General features: G+C 30.8%; 1 protein-coding gene across 1 annotated transcript; it reads right to left on the bottom strand.

The window, feature by feature from the left end:
• Positions 1–2,076: 2,076 nt before the first annotated feature.
• LOC129917034 (serine proteinase stubble-like) lies at positions 2,077–18,696 on the bottom strand. Its single transcript, XM_055997346.1, has 6 exons — positions 18,467–18,696; positions 17,926–18,091; positions 17,301–17,869; positions 4,738–4,903; positions 4,043–4,679; positions 2,077–3,036 (listed from the first exon to the last, which is right to left on the bottom strand). Exons 1-6 carry the CDS (start codon positions 18,674–18,676, stop codon positions 2,607–2,609), a joined length of 2,178 nt encoding a protein of 725 aa, XP_055853321.1. The 5' UTR covers positions 18,677–18,696; the 3' UTR covers positions 2,077–2,606.
• Between the last annotated feature and the right edge of the window lie 297 nt (positions 18,697–18,993).

The following is an 18,993-nucleotide window of genomic DNA, read 5'->3' as shown; positions in this document are numbered from 1 at the left end:
TAGGTAGGTATATAGGTTAATAAAAAACAAAATCGATTCAGTTACGAACTGAGTTCATTGCATTGGTTGCTCTAAAAAAATCATTATTAATATGTACCTACATATTTGCATAAAAATAATTAGGTAATAATCTTGTTTTGTTTGGTCTATCCAAATTCACACGGCTATATTTATTCAAGGCCAAATTCTATACACTGTCATAACTATCAAAATTTATTCTCGGCTAAATATTTAGTCTAATCCGCATGCGGCCTAAGTTTCAAAAAACAAGTTCAGGAGATACTTTTTGCAGCATTCTCCATGATCATAATGTCATACAAGATTTATCTCTAGTCCATCCTCAAACAACATACACATAAGAACCTAAATACAGGTATGTAAATAAATTTTCATGTGCTAGACAAAAAATTTCTCAAAGAAGAACAACTCAAAAGTGAGCAAGAACCTTAAAATCAATCTTTCTGCGCATCTACTCATATTTTTATACACACTACACAAAGGATACTGTCAAGTATATTATATAAAAGCACCCACATAACACATCCTGTAACTGCTACTCCGCTGAACAACTATAATTATTATAATGCAAAAAATTTCTCTGATAAACAGAAAACTCAAATGCCATCCACAACAGCAACATGAAAACAAGTTTCTTTTTCATTTCAAAAATAAATAGGTATTCACTCCAGAAATCTTTCATGAAAATATAGAATTTCAAACCAGTTTTCAACCCAAACACCAAATCCATATAAAGATCTATGTATGTATAGTATACCTACATCCATTTGCATGTCACCCTGCACGCGTGAGTGCGATGGCGATCTCATAAAGAGACAATGAATGAAAACCAACATCCTGAGAGGAAAAAAACCAGAGAATTCGATGGCGAGAGAGCAAAACACATTCACTAATACACACAAATGCTTTTACATGAGATCTGACTTCGCTGAAAAAGGGAACCCAGTCTTAAGTAACAAAATCTTACTTTTCATTTCCCCCATAGAGCCGTTTTCTTGATTTCTGACCTTCCCGTAAACGACTTAACGGAGCATTTTTATATGAGTCAATCGATTGATGTCTTCAGGCTTAGGGGAAATGACAAAGCATAAGTCCTTATATTCAGAATATGAATTTGTGTCAATTTAGCCGACTCACTTTAGTTTGAAAACTCGCGATATTTAACCACCCGAAAACCATATAAGGCTGCTATTTAAAGGTGCCAGATTTTTGAATTCACTATTAGAACGCATAAGGCTATACAGCTGCATATTCACTCTCTCAAAATTTGCTGTGTGCTCTCGGTCTATTTACTTCAATTTTCAAATTCATTTGTTAAAAAAAATATTTTGGGAGGAGGAAATTCATTGCTTGAAAGAGATTCTCGTACATTTTGCACGTGAACTACTTCACCGCTCGAGAAGCAAACGTTCTCAAGTAAATAAAAAAATTGTATAGATTCACTCTAGTACAAGTATGTACTATGCTTTACTTACACGGTCACTGTGACGTATACGTAACTTTTATAAATTTATTAAATTTAGTATGAAATAAGAATATATCCAACTAAAAATACAATGCCAAACCTTTTTTTTTTTGACAATATTGTTTATTATATAATCCGGTATTGTAACAAAAGCTTTTTCGAATAGATTCTTGGTCAGTGATTTTTACTTACTGAAAATCATATCCAAAATCACGCAAAACCAAACATGGAAACACTATGTTGTTATTATTTTTCTTTTTTTTGAGCATTATGTTAAAGTAAAAATTATTTCAGTGGTTATTTTGAACATTTATAATGTTGATTTTTGTTTGAAACCTAAAGATTATTTACTTACATTGTTTTATGTGAACTTTTAGTTGAATTTTTGTTTTTTTTTTTGTGAACATTTAGCCACAAATAAGTATACTCATCTTCCTTTTTAACGCTGTGTTTTTTTCAGATTAAACAAATCAATTAATCATTTGAAGCGATTCAAAAGAAACTAACCCATACAAAGTACAAATATAATATTTTATTCTCTTAAATTAATTCTTATTTAAATTTTAAAACTAATTTTAATCTAAATATAAACTGATTAAAAAAAAAAAAAAAAACTCTCTTACTTATCAAACAGGAGATGGGCAAAATTATATGGAACTTGGGCCAAATATGTAAAACTATAAGACTTGTGGCACAAACTACAAAACTAATTCATTCAAGCAGCAAAAACTTCCAAAAATTTGTATATAGGATCTTTGAGATATTCTTGTCTTAAGTTTTAAGTGCAACAACAGAACAATGCATTTGGCATCAAGTTAGAAGTGCGCTTCTAATAATAAATTTAACTGCATTATAAACGTCAAACTGATTTTTTTTAAATACGGCCCAAAATTGCTCCATTACATTTCCTTCTTAACTAACTTACTGGACCCATGCAGATTCTTAAAAGTAATTTTTTTCTATAATCTTTCTTATAAAAAAATGAATAAAAAAAAAAATTGGCACATAGAAGTACCGGTATGTGTTGTTGTATTTTTGCATTTTTTTAAATATTTTGTTTGTTTGTTTCCTTTTTTTTAATTAATTGTCTAATTTACAATTAAAATTCTTTATTTTTTTTATTTCACAAAATATTTGCATAAATCCATCCAAGAAACTGTGCAATATCTGTATATACAACATATTCTTTTAAATTACATTGTCTATCATTTTGATTCGATAAACCAATTGATACTATTCCCCTTAACATCCATTTATTTCGTATGTATATCATTAAACCACTTCCCGAATCACCATTACATGGACCAGATCCATCGCGGTTACCCGCACACAGGGTACGATTTGAAGTTAAATCGAAAAATGTACTACTAGAATTTAAGCATGAAATCTCCGATGCAATGGTGGCATTAACTAATTTCGGTGAAGTTGTTATACTATTATTATTCTCATCACGACCCCAGCCGACAACAACTCCTCGAGCGCCAACAATATCTTGAACATCTAATGGCAATGATCCATCCCATAAACAAATCGGTCGTACTGCGTATGTGAATCTATAAAATATGGAGAAAAATTAGATAGATATTGTATCAGGGTTGTAAAAAATATTTTTTTTTATTTCATTTGTTTCTATTAAAAATTATAAAAATATATTTATTGCAAAAAAAATGTTTGCAATAAAAAAAAAATATCTGTTGCAACTAAAAAATTTGCATTAAAAAGAAAAAATTTATTGCAAGTAAAAAATTTTTCTTAAAAATTGTTATTGCACCTGAAAAATATTTGCATTAAAAATTAAATTTCTATTGCAAATAAAAATATTTTGCATTGAAAAAATAATTTTAAAAAATTGAAAAAAAAAAATGCAAAATGTGTGCATTTAATATTTTCTTTTAAATATTCGTCGGTCGAAAATATCTTACAATTTTGGCTATTTGACCATAAGGTTTAATATTATAGTTGAAAAGAAAATATTTAATGCACACATTTTGCATGGAATTTTTTTATTCAAGGCAGAAAATTTTTTATTTGCAATAATTTTTTTTTTAATGCAAAATATTCTATTTTTTTTAATACAAAGCAAAAAATTCTTATTTGAAATAAAAATTTCTTTTTCAATGCAAATATGTTTGAGTTGCAATTTCAAAGTATTTTATTTGCAACAAATATTTATTTTATGCAAACATTTTTCAGTTGCAACACAAATTTTTTTAATGCATTTTTTTTTTATTTGCAATAAATATTTTTTTTATGCAAAATATTCCTATTTGCAATAAAAATTTTATTTTCAATGCAAATATTTTTCAGTTGCAATAACATCTGTTTTTTTAATACAAAATTTTTAATTTTCAACAGATATTTTTTTTAATGCAAATATTTTTCAGTTGCAATAAAAATTTCTTTTTTACTGCAAATTTTTTTCAGTTGCAATAAATATTTTTTTAATGCAATTATTTTTTATTTGCAAATTTTTTTTTTTTTTAATTTCAAATGTAATATTTTTTTTTAAATTGATGTTTTTACAACCCTGTATTGCATACTCTAATTGATTTTTCTTACGTGACAGGTTCTTTAAGTCGTATCAATGCAACATCTGCATCGGCTTTATCAAGTTCCGGATTGTAGTCCGGATGTTGAATAATTCGTTCAACATCTCTCTGAACTATGTACGAATCAGACCAATTGGTAAGGTTATGTCGCCCCAACGATACTAAAATTTCCTCATGTCTAATTAAGTAAAATGAATCATAGAAACAATGAGCTGCGCTGATTACTGTGCTAGGTGAAATCAGACTTGAACCACAAATAAAATTGAAATTGAAATGAAATCCATTGTTTTGTTTTCTATATAGTGCAACAATCCAAGGAAACCTTGCTCTGGGAATATCTTCACCAAAATGTGTAAGTTTCTTGGTTTGCAAGGTTACAGAATTCTCCTGACCACACACCGTTTTTATGTGTTCCAAAGGACTTTTTCTTCTTAAAAAGCTTGGAAGTATAGTTGTGGTTGCTGGTGGCGTAGTTGTTGTTGTTCTTGTTGTTGTTGGTGCAGGTGTTGTTGTTGTCGTTACTTCTGGAGTAGTTGGATTTTCCGGAGTTGTAGCTATTGATGGAGGATTAAACCTGCGACCTGACTTAGGCTCTGGAATTGTTAAAGTTCGACTGAAATAAACTCTTGAGCTTGGTGTGGTAGGAACTGAAAAAAAAAATATACATAAATAATTTGTTGATTGACTTTAAATATAAATTCTTACCCCTAGGACCAGAACATATTGTTAAACCATTAACACGAATAGCTGTAACTTGGGGAATGACATTTGGATATTGAAAATGAACTCGAAAGGGAACTTCCTTTTGTGTATCGATATAGTTGTAAATTTCATTAATATCGATGTCCAAAACAAGTCTTCCTCTGTTGGCCTTAAACAAAATAAATAAATAATTTTTGTTTGATTACTCGTAAGTAAGGTTTTTTGTTAAAGCCTAGTACGCAAATCACGATTAATTTAAGCTGACATTTTCTTTCTCGGTTTTTTTTGTGACAGATAAAAGATTTTGTATGGGAGCTAAAATTTAGCTGGATCTGCTTACCTACTAGGCTTAAAGATTGAATTTAAACCAAAAAAAAATGTATGCTAAATCAATAATTTGATACCTATTTGAATCTTCTAAGACGAGTGAGAATGATCAATAATTATAATAGATGGGATTTGGTACTTAATATCCGTCACTTACTAACCCTATGTGTTTGTAGAATATTGTGACTTAGGTAGCAAGAAAAAATAAAATGGGTCGGGTTACACGAAGTTGGTCAAAGAGTTCAAGTTACTTAATTTTTTAAAGCAACATCTCAAGACAAATTTTCTAATAAATGATTTTTCGATTGAATAGCACAAAAGGGCTGAATATGTTTTGCATCAACTGAGTTCAACTGAGTTACAAAATTTATAAAAATTTATATAAAAATATAAAAAAAAAATAAAAAATATAAACCAGAGATCAGAAATAAATCTCAACCTCTTCAAAGGTTCTTTAAAAATTCTTATTTATTGCCGTTTTTCATAATGGTCATAAAATAATCTTTATTAAAAAAAATCGGTCAAGGCCTCATTTTGTTTTGTTTTTTTTTTTTTTTTTTGTTAAAAACCGGGAATACGCAATCTAATTTGCTATGTTCTTTTTTGTTTCCTTATACAATGATGAACATGACAAGCTCAAGTGAATAGGGAGAAAAGTAAAAATGTTAGGGTAGAGTTGCCTATTTTCGGCCGTCTCCAGTTTCCGGCCACCTTTCCGAAAATCGTTATTTCATAGGTTTTATTCCAAAATTTTGCTCTTATACTATTCTCTTATTTGTTAGAACAGCATACGAGTGAAAATTTGGAATAAACCCCTTCGAAATCACTTGTTATAACGATTTTTCGAAAGGTGGCCGGAAACTGGAGACGGCCGAAAATAGGCAACTCTACCCTATATGCTTTTAAAAATTTCACTGCTTATAAGTATAATTGCTCTCTGTTCTTTGTAACTTCAATGATCTTTTTCAAAAAATGTTCTCGGCTCTTTTTGAAATGTTTTTCAATCATATCAGGAAGAAATTTAAAGAGTAACTAGCTGCTATTGAAAGAGTGATAATTAGCAGCTATATAGTAGCTGCTCTTTATACATAGGTATATGAGCTCACTTTCACTGCTCTTTAAAATTCGCTCTTTAGCACAACGAATTGATGAATGATATTGGGAAACCTAACGCTTTTAATTTGGGGTAGATTATTTGTGATCTATGATGATCTTTTCAAATAATGCTTAACTGAAGTTGGTTGTAATAACGTCAACTTCGTTCTTCGTAGCCTTTTTCAGAGTGTCGCACAGTGTTTCGAGCCCATACAAAAGTTTATCATTAATACTTGCAGCTAAGTTTTTGGAGTTTTAATATCTTTTTTTGTGTTTTTATGGCAGGAATAGAAGAAAAAAATTAAAAAATAACAAATTAAACAACCTATTACTTTTTTTTTAGTATAATTTATGAAATTAACATTTATTGAAGAAGCTACTTGTGAGCAAAATTAATTTTTTTTTTTATATATAAACAAAAATATACTTTTCGTAAGGTTTTTGGTGTGCTGAACTCGAATCCGAAGTAAGAAAAATTCTATCATATCACGTTTTTGAAATATTCCCGTTAGAAAATCTGAAATGTCGTTTTTTAACAGTTTTTGAGGTTATGTTCTTGAACGTGGTGATTTATTTTAAATAAATTTGTGACAGTTTCTAAAAGAACTAAATGTTTTCTTTTAAAGCCCGTTTAAATCTTTTCAATGTCTTTTTTCTACTTTGAGAAATCTTAAGTTGAAGTCAACTTGTTTTGTTTATCTTCTCTATACAAAAAAATCTTATGTTTATTTGCGTTTCATAGCAAATCTCGAATAGTTTTTTGTCAATCGCTTTCAAATTTTGAAATAACGTTTTATTTGCATTTTCGTAAATTCTTATATCGAGGTAAATACGCTATAATACACAGTAGAGCGTGGCCGGGTCAAGTAATTACATTAAAAATTTAGTATGCAGAAAAATATAATTTTTTTCTTGTTGAAAACAATATTTAAAATATTTTTAATTACATAAACAGCTTTTTGTTACTTGTGTATGGCTAAAAATTATTAGAAACATCGATTTTTTAATTTTTGTGATCCCCTTGAAGATGTTTCTCAAAAAATTAATTATTTTGAGTACTTGACTCGTAGCACATAAATGTGAATATCTCTGGTAATCGCAAACAGAAGCAGACCAAACTTTGCTAATATTAAGTATAGGCCTAAGGCAAAATAATATAAAAAAATTATCGATATGATTTTATATGTTTTTTTTTTAAATTAAGTTTAAAAATTAAATTTTTTTTTTGGCCATTTATCAAAGAAATTTTAATAACTCATATATAATTTTATAAATTTAATTTTTTTTTGTTATACGTTTTACAACAACACTCAAATAAACAAAATAACATTAACAAAATTTTTCAAACAATTACCAAACGTGAAATATACACTCTCAAAGATTCCCATAAATTCCTCAAAATATTTTCGATTTCCGAGGTACTCATGTTTCGGAGCTTATTTTGAATACATAACCTGGGTTATTTTCTAAGATAAATATGTTTTCATATGAGTTGACACTTCTAAATTATATTTTAATAGCAAAAATATTAATTTTTAACAAAAAAAAAAATTGATTTATCATAAGGGGACGACAGGACGACACACTGTGTGTCGGTGAGACAAATTGAGTAAAGTTCGTAGTGGTGGACTATTCTTTTAGCCATGCTGTAAGGAGACAGTTGACTTGCAATTATAAAATAGAGGCGTTCATACACGTCTAATGGTTTCTTGAAAATGTTGCCAGTTGCCATTGCCACTCGTTTACTTTACGAGTTTGAGTCTACCATATCTAAGACCAAGTAAGTTCTTATGAATAATGCATGAATCTCTAAATATTCATTTATCTTGATTTGTTAGTTTTTTTGTTATTATTTTGATTCTATTGTAAAATCTTGCACTGTTGATTGTTAAAAATGTAAAAACAAGTAAAATAAGTTGCATCATCAGATAATACAATGAACACGTTTAAAAAGATTAAAAGATAAAGAACAAATTAATGCAACAAATCACATAGTCGTTTGTTTGGACAATCAAATCAGTAGGTTAGGTGATCGTTTAAACTATAAAGGATCTTCACTTAAATTATCTAAAAAGGAAAGTTATAAGAATGGACAAAAATATAATTGAGAACAACCTTACCCCTAGACCAAAAACAACAGTATGTTTTTTCTTAGTTTAGGTATGAGAAAAGTTTAACTAATAATAGACTCTCAAGGTTCTTTGACTTAAGGCTGTAGCATCTCTTTTCGCTTAAGAAAAAAGAGTCTCTGAACTCGGACAACTGCAGGGATTAATCTACCCTTATTATTAATAACACAGCGTTAGGAAAATAGGGAGTGGTTTGGAAGGAGATGTCGATGAATATTAATTTGAAGTTCTGAGCTTCGAGATGGCTTGAAAAAACGGAGGTGGGTAATGGGTTTCACATTTGTGTAGTATGGCTCCAGAAAGAATCTCTCTATTAAATGGTACGTCCGTAATTGGACTCGAGGGTAAACTGATCAGCATTCCTTGAAGTATTACGGTTGAATTGTTTGAGGGGAGGAATGCAACCAGCCATTTCGTTGGAGCATTGTGTTACGAATGGCAACACTGGCCATTCATGACAGCACTAAAGTCAGCATGAAGTCAGCAGTTTGAGATTCTTGTGTGAATTATAATCCGTATTCTGTTTCTTCGATGCAAGAACAACTCATGGAAAGTGGCATTGGAGACATTTTCCACTTTAATTATAGTAAGCAACATTGTGTTTTGAAACATTAAATTCCACTCGATTTCTCATTACCCAATTGGACAATACTATGAAAATTAGAATTTAATAAGCTTATCCATATTTAGCCCTTCGAGATTCACATCGGAAGAAGATGGGCGAGAATCCGGAAACGAAGAAGAGACTCAACGACTCCAAAAGCACGCATCTTCGAAAGAAGAGCTTGATAACAAACACTATCAAATGCCCTTGAAATAACAAGTGCAACAATTTTACTTTCTCCAAAACGCTTTAAAGATTTGTTCCGCTCTGTTCCGTGATATAAACTATCAGATCACCAGTGGAACTTTTGCTATGAAAGGCAAACTGCCGGTCATTAAGAAGCTTTCGATCCTTGAGATATTTCTTAAGTTCAAAATTAATCAACGTTTCCATGATCATGGAAAGAAGGGACGTAAGTGCGATCGGTCGGTAGTTTGAGGGTGAGGAAGATTCGCCTTTCAGTAGAATAGGAGAGATTAAAAAGCTTACGGAGTGGTTTTGCCAGCGTGGGAGAACACTTCTTCAGAACGATGGGGGATACATGTTTGCAAGCTTTCGAGGAACAGTAATGTAATTTGTTGGAATTACCATGGTTAATTGAGACAATTTTTACACTGAAAAAAACTAATTTTTAATTTTAAGAGGTTGGTAATTTGAAAAAAGTTTTTTTTTTTGTCATAATTTTTGAATTGAGGGTGGGCTTACAAAAAAAAGTTATGTAATTTTTTGGAATTACCAAGGTCAGTTGAGAAAGGTCTAAAAAGTTCTATTCGTGAACCGATAAAAGAAATCACACAATTTTATATTTGTTGTTACTTCTGAAAATTCTATCCAATGAATTTACTAGAATGTAGCTCTTCTACGTTCTTATTTGGCAAAACCAAAAAAATCCATGATTTTTACACTTAAAAAAATATTTTTATTTTTTTGTTTTTAAGGCACAATGCCCATACCAGTGGATTTACTTTTTCTAAATTATTAATTAAAAAGGTCACTATGACGAATTAAAATCTTGAGCTATATTGGGCTAACCTTGGACAATTAAACCAGGCAGGTTTGATAAACAAAATTAGTATTTAGGGGTGCCAACTTCACATAGCAATCGAGAAAGCATAGCAACCAGTTAAAGTTTTTACAGAAATCCAGTTGGCTTTCTCGTATTGCCAGACTTTTCTCTTTGGTGCTTTATCTTTAAATAGTTTAATTTGGCACGAGAAATTTGCAAATATGGGCACAATGGTCTGATGTGCCTAGATGCAATAATTGGATTATTTTAGGTTTTGATACATTCTGGGTCGGTTGGTACGGTTGAGGTACATTTTAAGATGTCAGTTCGTATGAATGTAAAGCTTCGTTACAAAGTGTATACGTACCAAAAACTGTCTCGTGAAATGTTTGAAAAATTTTATAACTTTAGTTGAAACTTTTACAAATAAAAAAAGAAACAACTTCCAATGCAAATTCTAAAAATAACACAAAATAACTTCAACCCTTTTATGAAACTTGCGAAACACTTTTGCATTGTTCATCGTCTTTTTTTATCTAAGCTTTTAACGTAAGTTAACATAAACATGTTTTTTTTTTTTCTCAACAGTTGTTTAATAAACAATAAGCCAAGATTGATGCAAATCGAATTCGAACCCAGCTGTTTCGATAAACACAATAATTTGCGGAACGCGTTTTTCGTGTTCTCTTTTATCTAAATGTCATGTTTAATCAAACCCACGTGCTCGATTGTTTTCACCAATGCAAGAGATTTGTTATTATAATATAGCTATGTATAATGACTCAAAAGTAATTATACATACACACATAATTTTGTAAATGGAAATGTCCCTTGAAGGTTATTGGGGGTGAATATCTATCAAGTTATTAATTTTGTGCTTCAAAGATCCAAACTTCTTCACTCAAACTAAGTAATGCCTTGAACTATTTCTTTTCACTTTTTTTTTTTCTTACCGGGTTTGACAGTGCCGCCTGTGATAGTTCAACTTCTACCTTTGTTACTCCATACTCCATATCCAAGTCAAATCTTCCAGTGTTTAAACCATCAACATTTTCATATTGAAATATATCAGGACAGGGTACTTTTGGATACTGAGCACAAGAATTATGAACAAAAAATATTGCAATTATCACAAAAATTATTAAATCACTTCGTATCATTATAATCGTTTCTCTCTATGCAGTACAAAAAAAAATTAAAATAAGTCGTAATTCTATTTTTAAGAATCAGCATATATAATCTTAAGATTTTTTGTTGCACATTTACTAAACACTTGCTAACTTGGAATGCTCATTATTATTAGAACTTAATCAAATCAAATATTTTGTGTTTCTTTTTGTATGTAATTTTTCTATAATTTAAAATAAAATAGGAAAACCTATTTATCAATCACTATCAATGAAGGTTAAAAAGTTTAAGTTCCAACAATTGCCATGTTACAATCCCGAGTATAATAGTTGACTAGATGCAGTATCAAATACTTTGAAGATTCAATATTATTGCATTTTCTAACAAATTTGTGTGATTCCCGCTGAAAAAAAAAAAAAAAGCTTATTCGAATTGAAACCGGCTTAATTGATACCACTTCACTGTTATTCTTATAGATTATAAGCAAAACTCGTCAAGAATCGAATAAATCACGCAAAACTCGTTTTAAAGTTGTTTTTATTAGTGTGTGTGTCATTTCAATATGTTTAATAAAAATTTTGCACCTTGTTTTGTTTTTATTTTGTTGCTAAAAGTTTGGGAAGTTCAAGGGTTTAACGGTTGAAGAGTAGCTTCGTAAAGATAATTTTTTAAATCAGTCAAGTGGAAACCATCAACTTTCATATTGCAAGTTCATTATCAGATGAACCTACGTGAAAACACAGCAGATACTAATGCACAAATGTTCTAGCTTTGATGATGCCAAAGCTTTCTAGCTACTTACTTTTGCGTGAATATATTTGTATGTTAATTTTTGCCGAGAAAAGAGTTAAATAATACAACTATTAGATTTGTTTGTTGGAAGTTTACGTGCATATAGCAGATGTGAGAGAGAGCATATATCTAACATAACAGGTTCTCTTTTTGTTTCCTCTGTGAGAGAGCAGAAATCTGTTGTTCATTTTAATTTGCAGTTCGAAATAATACTCTAGGAAGCTTTTTATCTGCTAAAACTTTGAAGTTAGCAAAACTATTGAATAATTATTAATATAAAAGTCACTGGGAAGAAAATCGGCTATGAATGAGCTATGGCGTTACAGTCGCTTTAAAGGATTGTGTATTCGATAGCCAAAAAATCCCTGGAAGGACTTTTTGGTTACTTAGTAACCAAATTTTTAAGGAAAAATGCTATTGATATTTTGTATATTTTTATTGGTTTTATTTTGTGTAAAGTTTGTATTTGTTTATTTTTTGTGTTTGCAATATATGTATTTTATAAATAAGTTGAATTTACGAAGCTGAATAAATATTTTAAAATGTTTGATTCCTTTTTGAAGGGATGACCAGAGTAAAAATGGAATTCCGCCGCACCACCGTTGCACCACGTCCGCAGCACTTTTTGACCGCCGCACCTACGCTGTAGCACGTCCGCACAATGATCAAAAATTTCTAAACCGCAGCACCACCGCTGCATCACTTCCGCAATCCGCACTATGATCAAAAATTTCTAAACCGCCGCACCACCGCTGCAGCACGTCCGCACCGTTTCATTTTGAAAAAATGAAAAATATGAAAAAAAAATCGCTGTACCAACGCCGCCGCACCACGACTGCAGCACGTCCGCACTATTTCATTTTGAATGAAAAATTCGGTGCACGACCGCCGCACTACGACTGCAGCACGTCCGCACTATTTAATTTTGTATGAAAAAAATTCTATTCTGGTACTTATAAAAATGTTTAAGTAGTTTTCAATGTTATTTTGGCTTAAGTAACAACTTGCCAGTTTATGCAAACATGACTTGGTGGTCGAGTGATTAAAGCGTTGGACTTCTAATTGAAAGTGCTCGGGTTCGAATCTCCTTCTCGTTGGTAGTTTTTTTTTTATTTTTACAAATTCCAAAATTATGAATCTTGGTGCGGCGAATTTTTCATACAAAATGAAATAGTGCTGACGTGCTGCAGTCGTGGTGCGGCGGTCGTGCACCGAATTTTTCATTCAAAATGAAATAGTGCGGACGTGCTGCAGTCGTGGTGCGGCGGTCGTGCACCGAATTTTTCATTCAAAATGTAATAGTGCGGACGTCCTGCAGTCGTGGTGCGGCGAAAATTCCTGCAAACTGCGGTGGTGCAGCGGTGGTGCGGCGCTCAAGATTTTTTTCATTAAAAATTCAATTTCTATTTTTACTCGGGAACTCGGTCTATTGAAGTTTTCATTTAAACACGTCAATTTCAAATTACAAAGATTTTTTTTAATTTTAAACGATACTTTTACAAAATTCACATACGCATTTGTCATGTTTATAAATTGCGAAATCGGAATTGGGAATGCAATTATGTTGAACAGAGTTTATTTTTTTTTTTAATTCAATCATATTCTCAACTAAATTCACAGCAGCCCCTTTGACTCGTCACTAAAACTAGATTTCGTAAGGTTCCCATTAATCTCTATTTGTTTCAAAAGTTTTGGATGGTTAGATGTGTAACATAATACGTAGAACCACAACCAATCAGTTCAGAGTTATTTTCATCGAAACTTTTTCTTCTATTCGGATCAAAGTTTCAAAAACAGTTTTGGATTTCAGATATGAGTTCAGAATGAACAAGCCTCTACATTTAAGTACAAAAAAATTACAAATTCATTTTTTTTAGATTTTCAAAAAAAAATTCAATGGGTACCTTGACAAAAAAGCATTTTAAAAAGTATCCTCCAAATTCATCGAGTGATATATAAAAAGAAAGATCTCTTTAAGCTTTAAATTTAAATGAAACCCTAGAGTTTCCTTGAGGTCTGGTTGCTAAGTTATATTTTATTTATATGAACAGGTTTCCTTACTACATAATTTCTAGTGATGCCTAATTTAGAGATTCAGACTTACTCTACTCACCAATTTTTTTTCTTAGAACATACCCACCCAATAATCATCTCTTAAATTTTCCTTATCTTATTACAGGACACCCTGTATAGCAAACAAGCAATTTATTTTTTTATTAAACATTCAACTTTTATAAATTTTTTAGTCTATTTTTTTAATTTGTTCGTCTGTTTATTTTTTCCCTTTACTGTTTCACATAAAGTATGTCACTGAAATAACGTATAAAATATTATTATAGACCACCAAAAGCAAAAAGTAAATACAATAATTTTTAATACTTACCAAAAACAATTCAAAAATAGGTTTTTAAACTTTAAGCATCCACATTTGTGATCGATTTCATTTTAAAACACTCTATGAAAAATTTGGGGTCATAGTTTTTGTTCTAACAAAATTTGCAAAATAAGGACAATTTTATAAGTTTTACTTCAATAATACCTAATTGTTTTTTCAACTTGCGATATACATAGGTACTATATATGTAGGGGAAGTACGTCCAATATGACATAAGATAAGATATATATCACAATCTTTGTATTTTTTATTCATTCTTTATATGTATTTCATATTTTTGTTCAAAAAGAATCTAAACGGACCTAACTTTTCAAAAGTTTGGGCACAAACTTCAAAGAAGTTAAAATCTGTAGAGAAAAACTGTTCATACCGCTTATTCGAAGATGATGGCCTATTGGGTGTAAAAGAAAGTTATCAAATCAAAAAACATCGCCCCACCGAAAATCCAAAATTCGGTATTTTTGTTTTAATATAACATTCTACAATCTAAATAATTGTACGTTACTTTGGATGGAAAGATAACAAGTAGTTAAGAATTTTTGGTGAATCCCTAGAGGGCAAATTGAATTTTAATTTTTTGGACCAAAATTAACGGTACCTACTATAAATGACCAAAATATAAAAGGTGTTTTTCCAGAACCGGCTTTAACGATTTTGATTTTCAAAAAATGCTATGCGACAGGTGAGGTCTTACTTTTAAAATTAAAAATATATATTTTTTTAAATCATGATTTAACGGTTTTCTTAATTTTTGACTTTCTCATAACAAAAAATGTTTACAATTTTTACAAAAACCTTGTTGTAGACTCAATGTTTAAATTAACAGCAATTTTTAGATTTAAAAAAAAATAGTTTCAATATTTTATTTTGAAAAATATTTTTTTTGAAAACGGATGAAGTGATCCATTGGCTACCTTGATATGTAATGTGTATGTACATTATTTATTTAAGACTTTTATAACTATTTTAAAACTTAAAATAATTAAAACAACCTATATAAAAAAATTTACATATCAATATACAGGGTGTCCCAAAAGTAATGGATCAAACGAAATATGCTGATAGACCAACTTAAGGGCTCTCAGAATTTGGTAACTTGTTCATCCCAAATCCTTACGGTTTTCGATTTATTGCATTTTTTGTGAAATTTCGAAAAATTCCTACTTTGCAACAGTATTTTGCTTCCTCCGCCCCCAATTGATTTTTGTTTTTTATTATTCTTTCACTAAAACATTGTCCAATAATAAGAAACAATTAATTAATCAAAACATTTTTTATTTCATACGCCATTTTGCTGCAAGTTAATTAACAGTTCCAAGTTTTCTCAAAATTTAATTTCTTACATTTATTTCAAAGCAACACACCGAAAAAAATTTGTATGGTGTGACACTGGTTTATTACTTAAAAAACTTATCCCGTTATTGCAGTTTTCAAAAAGGTATTCAAGTTTCCAAAGTTGTAGTTAGATCGAAAAATATTACAATTTTAATTCAACAAAACAGGGTTTTTCAGAGCAAAAATACAAACAAAAATAAACACATTTTCTCGAACTGTTGTTTGTTTATTTCTCTTTGAACAAAAGCCTCTATTTTTGTTTGTTATTTTGCTCTGAAAACGTCTGTTTTTTTGCATTCAAATTGTAATATCTTTCTTTCTAATTTCATCTTTGGAAATTTTTATACATTTTTGAAAACTGCAATAACACGGCAAGTTTTCAAAATAATAAACCAAGGTCACACCATAAAAAATTTGTTCAGGGTGTTGCTCTGAAATAAAAGTGAGAAATTGAGTTTTCATAAAACATGGAACTGTTAATTCATTTGCAGCAAAATGGCGAATGAAATAAAAAATATTTTGATTAATTAATTATTTCTTATTATTAGGCAATGTTTTAGTGAAAAAATTGTAAAAAAACAAAAATCAATTATGAGCGGAGGAAGCAAAATACTGTTGCAAAGTCGGGATTTATCGAAATTTCACAAAAACTGCATTAAATCGAAAACCGTAAAGATTTGGGATGAACAAGTTACCAAATTCTGAGAGCCCTTAAGTTGGCCTATCAGCATATTTCGTTTGATCCATTACTTTTGGGACACCCTGTATATTACATTGTTAAATTAACAGGTAAAATAGTTGAACTTTGGTGGACCTTCTAAATCATAACAGACTAAACTTCTGACTGTGTCCGAAGTCGGTGTTGTAGAGCAGCAGAATAACTTGTTGAAAAAGTCTGGTATCGGCCGGCATTGAAATGTTTGCTTGTATATTTTTATGGTGCTGTTGTTCTTGTTACTGGGTTGTGGTTGTCCCTGATTTTTAAGTAGGAAAAGTTGTTGAATTTGTATTTCAGCGAATGCAATCCGCTGGAATACTATTTGGCCCAAAATATAACACTTCTAAATAGCGTGGAAGTTCGGATGGACTTCTTGTTGTTGTTGATATTGTTGGGTTTGTTGGGCTTAGTGATACCACTATAGGCGATGTACAAGATAAAGTACTACAACTAAGCTCAGAAGATAATAGTTTTTCAGTCATTCGGACTGTTGTTGAAGTTAGTGTATTAGAGTTGCGACGCAATTTTTTAAAAAAGTTTAGAAGTTGAGATGATGATTTTGTTGTTATTGGTGGTGTATTTGTTGTTAATGATGTTTCAGTAGCTTTTAACGTTGTGCCAACTGTAGTTGTTGTTGTAGTAGATAAAGTAGTTGAACTTTCTTGTTCAGAAAATGTTGAATTTTGTGCATCGTACAAGACCGTACTTTTAATTGTAGTTATTTCTGGCGTATTGAGCTGGGATCTTAATACTTTAAAAAATCGAGGAAGTTTTGTTGTAAATAGGGATGTTGTAGTTTCAGCTGTTGTTGAAATTGTGGAACTTATCTCAGGTGATGCCTTATTTTCGGAATCATTATAAGTCGAATCTATGGCGTTTAGTGTAGTCGGTGTATGAGAGCGGCGACGTAAATTTTTGAAAAGTGTGTTTATTGTAAATGATGTTGTTGTAGTAGCTGTTCCAAGTGTTGTTGCTGTTGTCACTGTTTTTGACATAGTAGGTAGAATAGTTGAACTGGTAGAACTAGAAGAACTTACCTTAGACGATGGTTCAATAGAGCTGCGGCATAGTACGTTGAAAAAACTGGGAAGTTGAGGTGAAATTGTTGTTGTTATTGGTACGGTTGCTATTGTTGACTGTTCTGAGTTAGGGTTTGTTTCATACACTGAAATGCTTTCTTGATCAGAAAATGGTGAACCTTCTGAATAATTATTAACCCTACTTTTAGTTGTAGTTGCTTCGCGCGTGTTAAGTCGAGGCCGTAATAATTTCAAAAAGGGAGGAAGTGTTGTTGTAGATTGTGATCCTGTTGTTGAATAAGTTGGACTTAGTAGGGAAGACGGTATAGTTTTCGAGTCATTATAGACCGAATCTTTGGTTGTTGGTGTAGTTGGTGTATTAGAACGGCGGCGTAAATGTTTAAAAAATTGAGGAAGTGGAGATGATGATGGTGTTGATGTTGTAATTAAATGTGTTTTTTCATCTGTAATTTTTGTTGATGCTATTGTTGACGCTGAAGAAATTTTCATTGGACCATCTTCTCCTTTTGAAGATAGTGAATTTTCTGAATCGTTAACAGTTAGATTTCCAGCTGCTTCAGGTGGAACTGAAACAAATATAATTACAACTCCTCATACATCGAACTTATATATTATTTCTTACCTCTAGGACCAGAACATAGTGTAGCACCATTAACACGAATGGCTGTGACTAAAGGAGAAACATTTGGATATTGAAAATGAACTTTTAAGGGAACTGCCTTTTCTGTCGCCATATAATTGTGAACATCATTTATGTCAATTTCCAAATCGATTTTTTCGGTGACAGCCTTAAACAAAAAATAAAATGCATATTAAATCAAAGATAAAGAAGAAAAAACGTAAACAAAGAAGAGTTTTCATTATTTTTTTTTTTAAATAAGAGATTTTATGTAATCATGGATAACATGGTAAACTTAAAACTTTAAAAAAATGTGTCCCGAATGTGTCCCGAACGTGTCCCGAATGTGTCCCGAACGTGTTCCGAATGTGTCTGAATTACACTTAAACGAAGACCGTAAAGATTTGGGATGAACAAATTGGGATGAACAAATTGGGATGAACAAATTCTGAGAACTTTTGAGTCTTAAAGCGTATTTCGTTTGGACCATTACCATCCCTTTATGCAGATCTTTGCGACACTTGTAGTAACACTTAATACTTACCGGGTTTGAGAGAGTGGTTTGTGATAGTTTAAGTTCCAGCGTCGTCGTTACTCCAAAGCCCAAATCTAGAGCTAGTTTTCCAAAATTAAGGCCATCCGAATTTTCATATTGAAATATATCAGGACATGGTTCTTTTGGATACTGAGCACATGAGTTTCGAAAAAACAATGCAACTATCACAAAAACTAATAATTCAATTCGTAGTATCATAATAAATTTCGTATAATGTAGTTTTTTTTAGAATTAAGCCAAATCGTTCTTTGTTTTAATTAATTAAATTTGACACAACACATTCGCTGACTTTAATTTTTTTTTATCGTAAAAAGTAAAAGTCTATTGTTGCATTTTTGATTTAGTGTTTTATGTAGTTCTCGTAGTGAAAAGCTTAGACTAACTAGCTTTTGTGATTCTACCTCAACTATTTTTCTTCTTAAAGTTTAAATAAAACTTATCCAGAAACCAGAATCGGAAAAATCGCGCAGAACTGGTTTTAAAGTAATTTATACATGTAAATATAATTTTTTGCA

This window comes from Episyrphus balteatus, chromosome 3 (genome assembly GCF_945859705.1).
Source record: "Episyrphus balteatus chromosome 3, idEpiBalt1.1, whole genome shotgun sequence".
NCBI classification, from domain to species: domain Eukaryota; kingdom Metazoa; phylum Arthropoda; class Insecta; order Diptera; family Syrphidae; genus Episyrphus; species Episyrphus balteatus.
This window is presented reverse-complemented; position numbering and strand designations above follow the sequence as displayed.

What these genes read in the sequence shown, in the direction of transcription:
- LOC129917034 (XM_055997346.1), bottom strand. Translation starts at nt 18,676, where the DNA reads ATGATACTACGAATTGAATTATTAGTTTTTGTGATAGTTGCATTGTTT. An exon ending in ACTATGTTCTGGTCCTAGAG is followed by an intron (nt 17,870 to 17,925) that starts GTAAGAAATAAT and finishes TATTTGTTTCAG; the next exon opens with TTCCACCTGAAGCAGCTGGA. An exon ending in AATATGTTCTGGTCCTAGGG is followed by an intron (nt 4,680 to 4,737) that starts GTAAGAATTTAT and finishes TTTTTTTTTCAG; the next exon opens with TTCCTACCACACCAAGCTCA.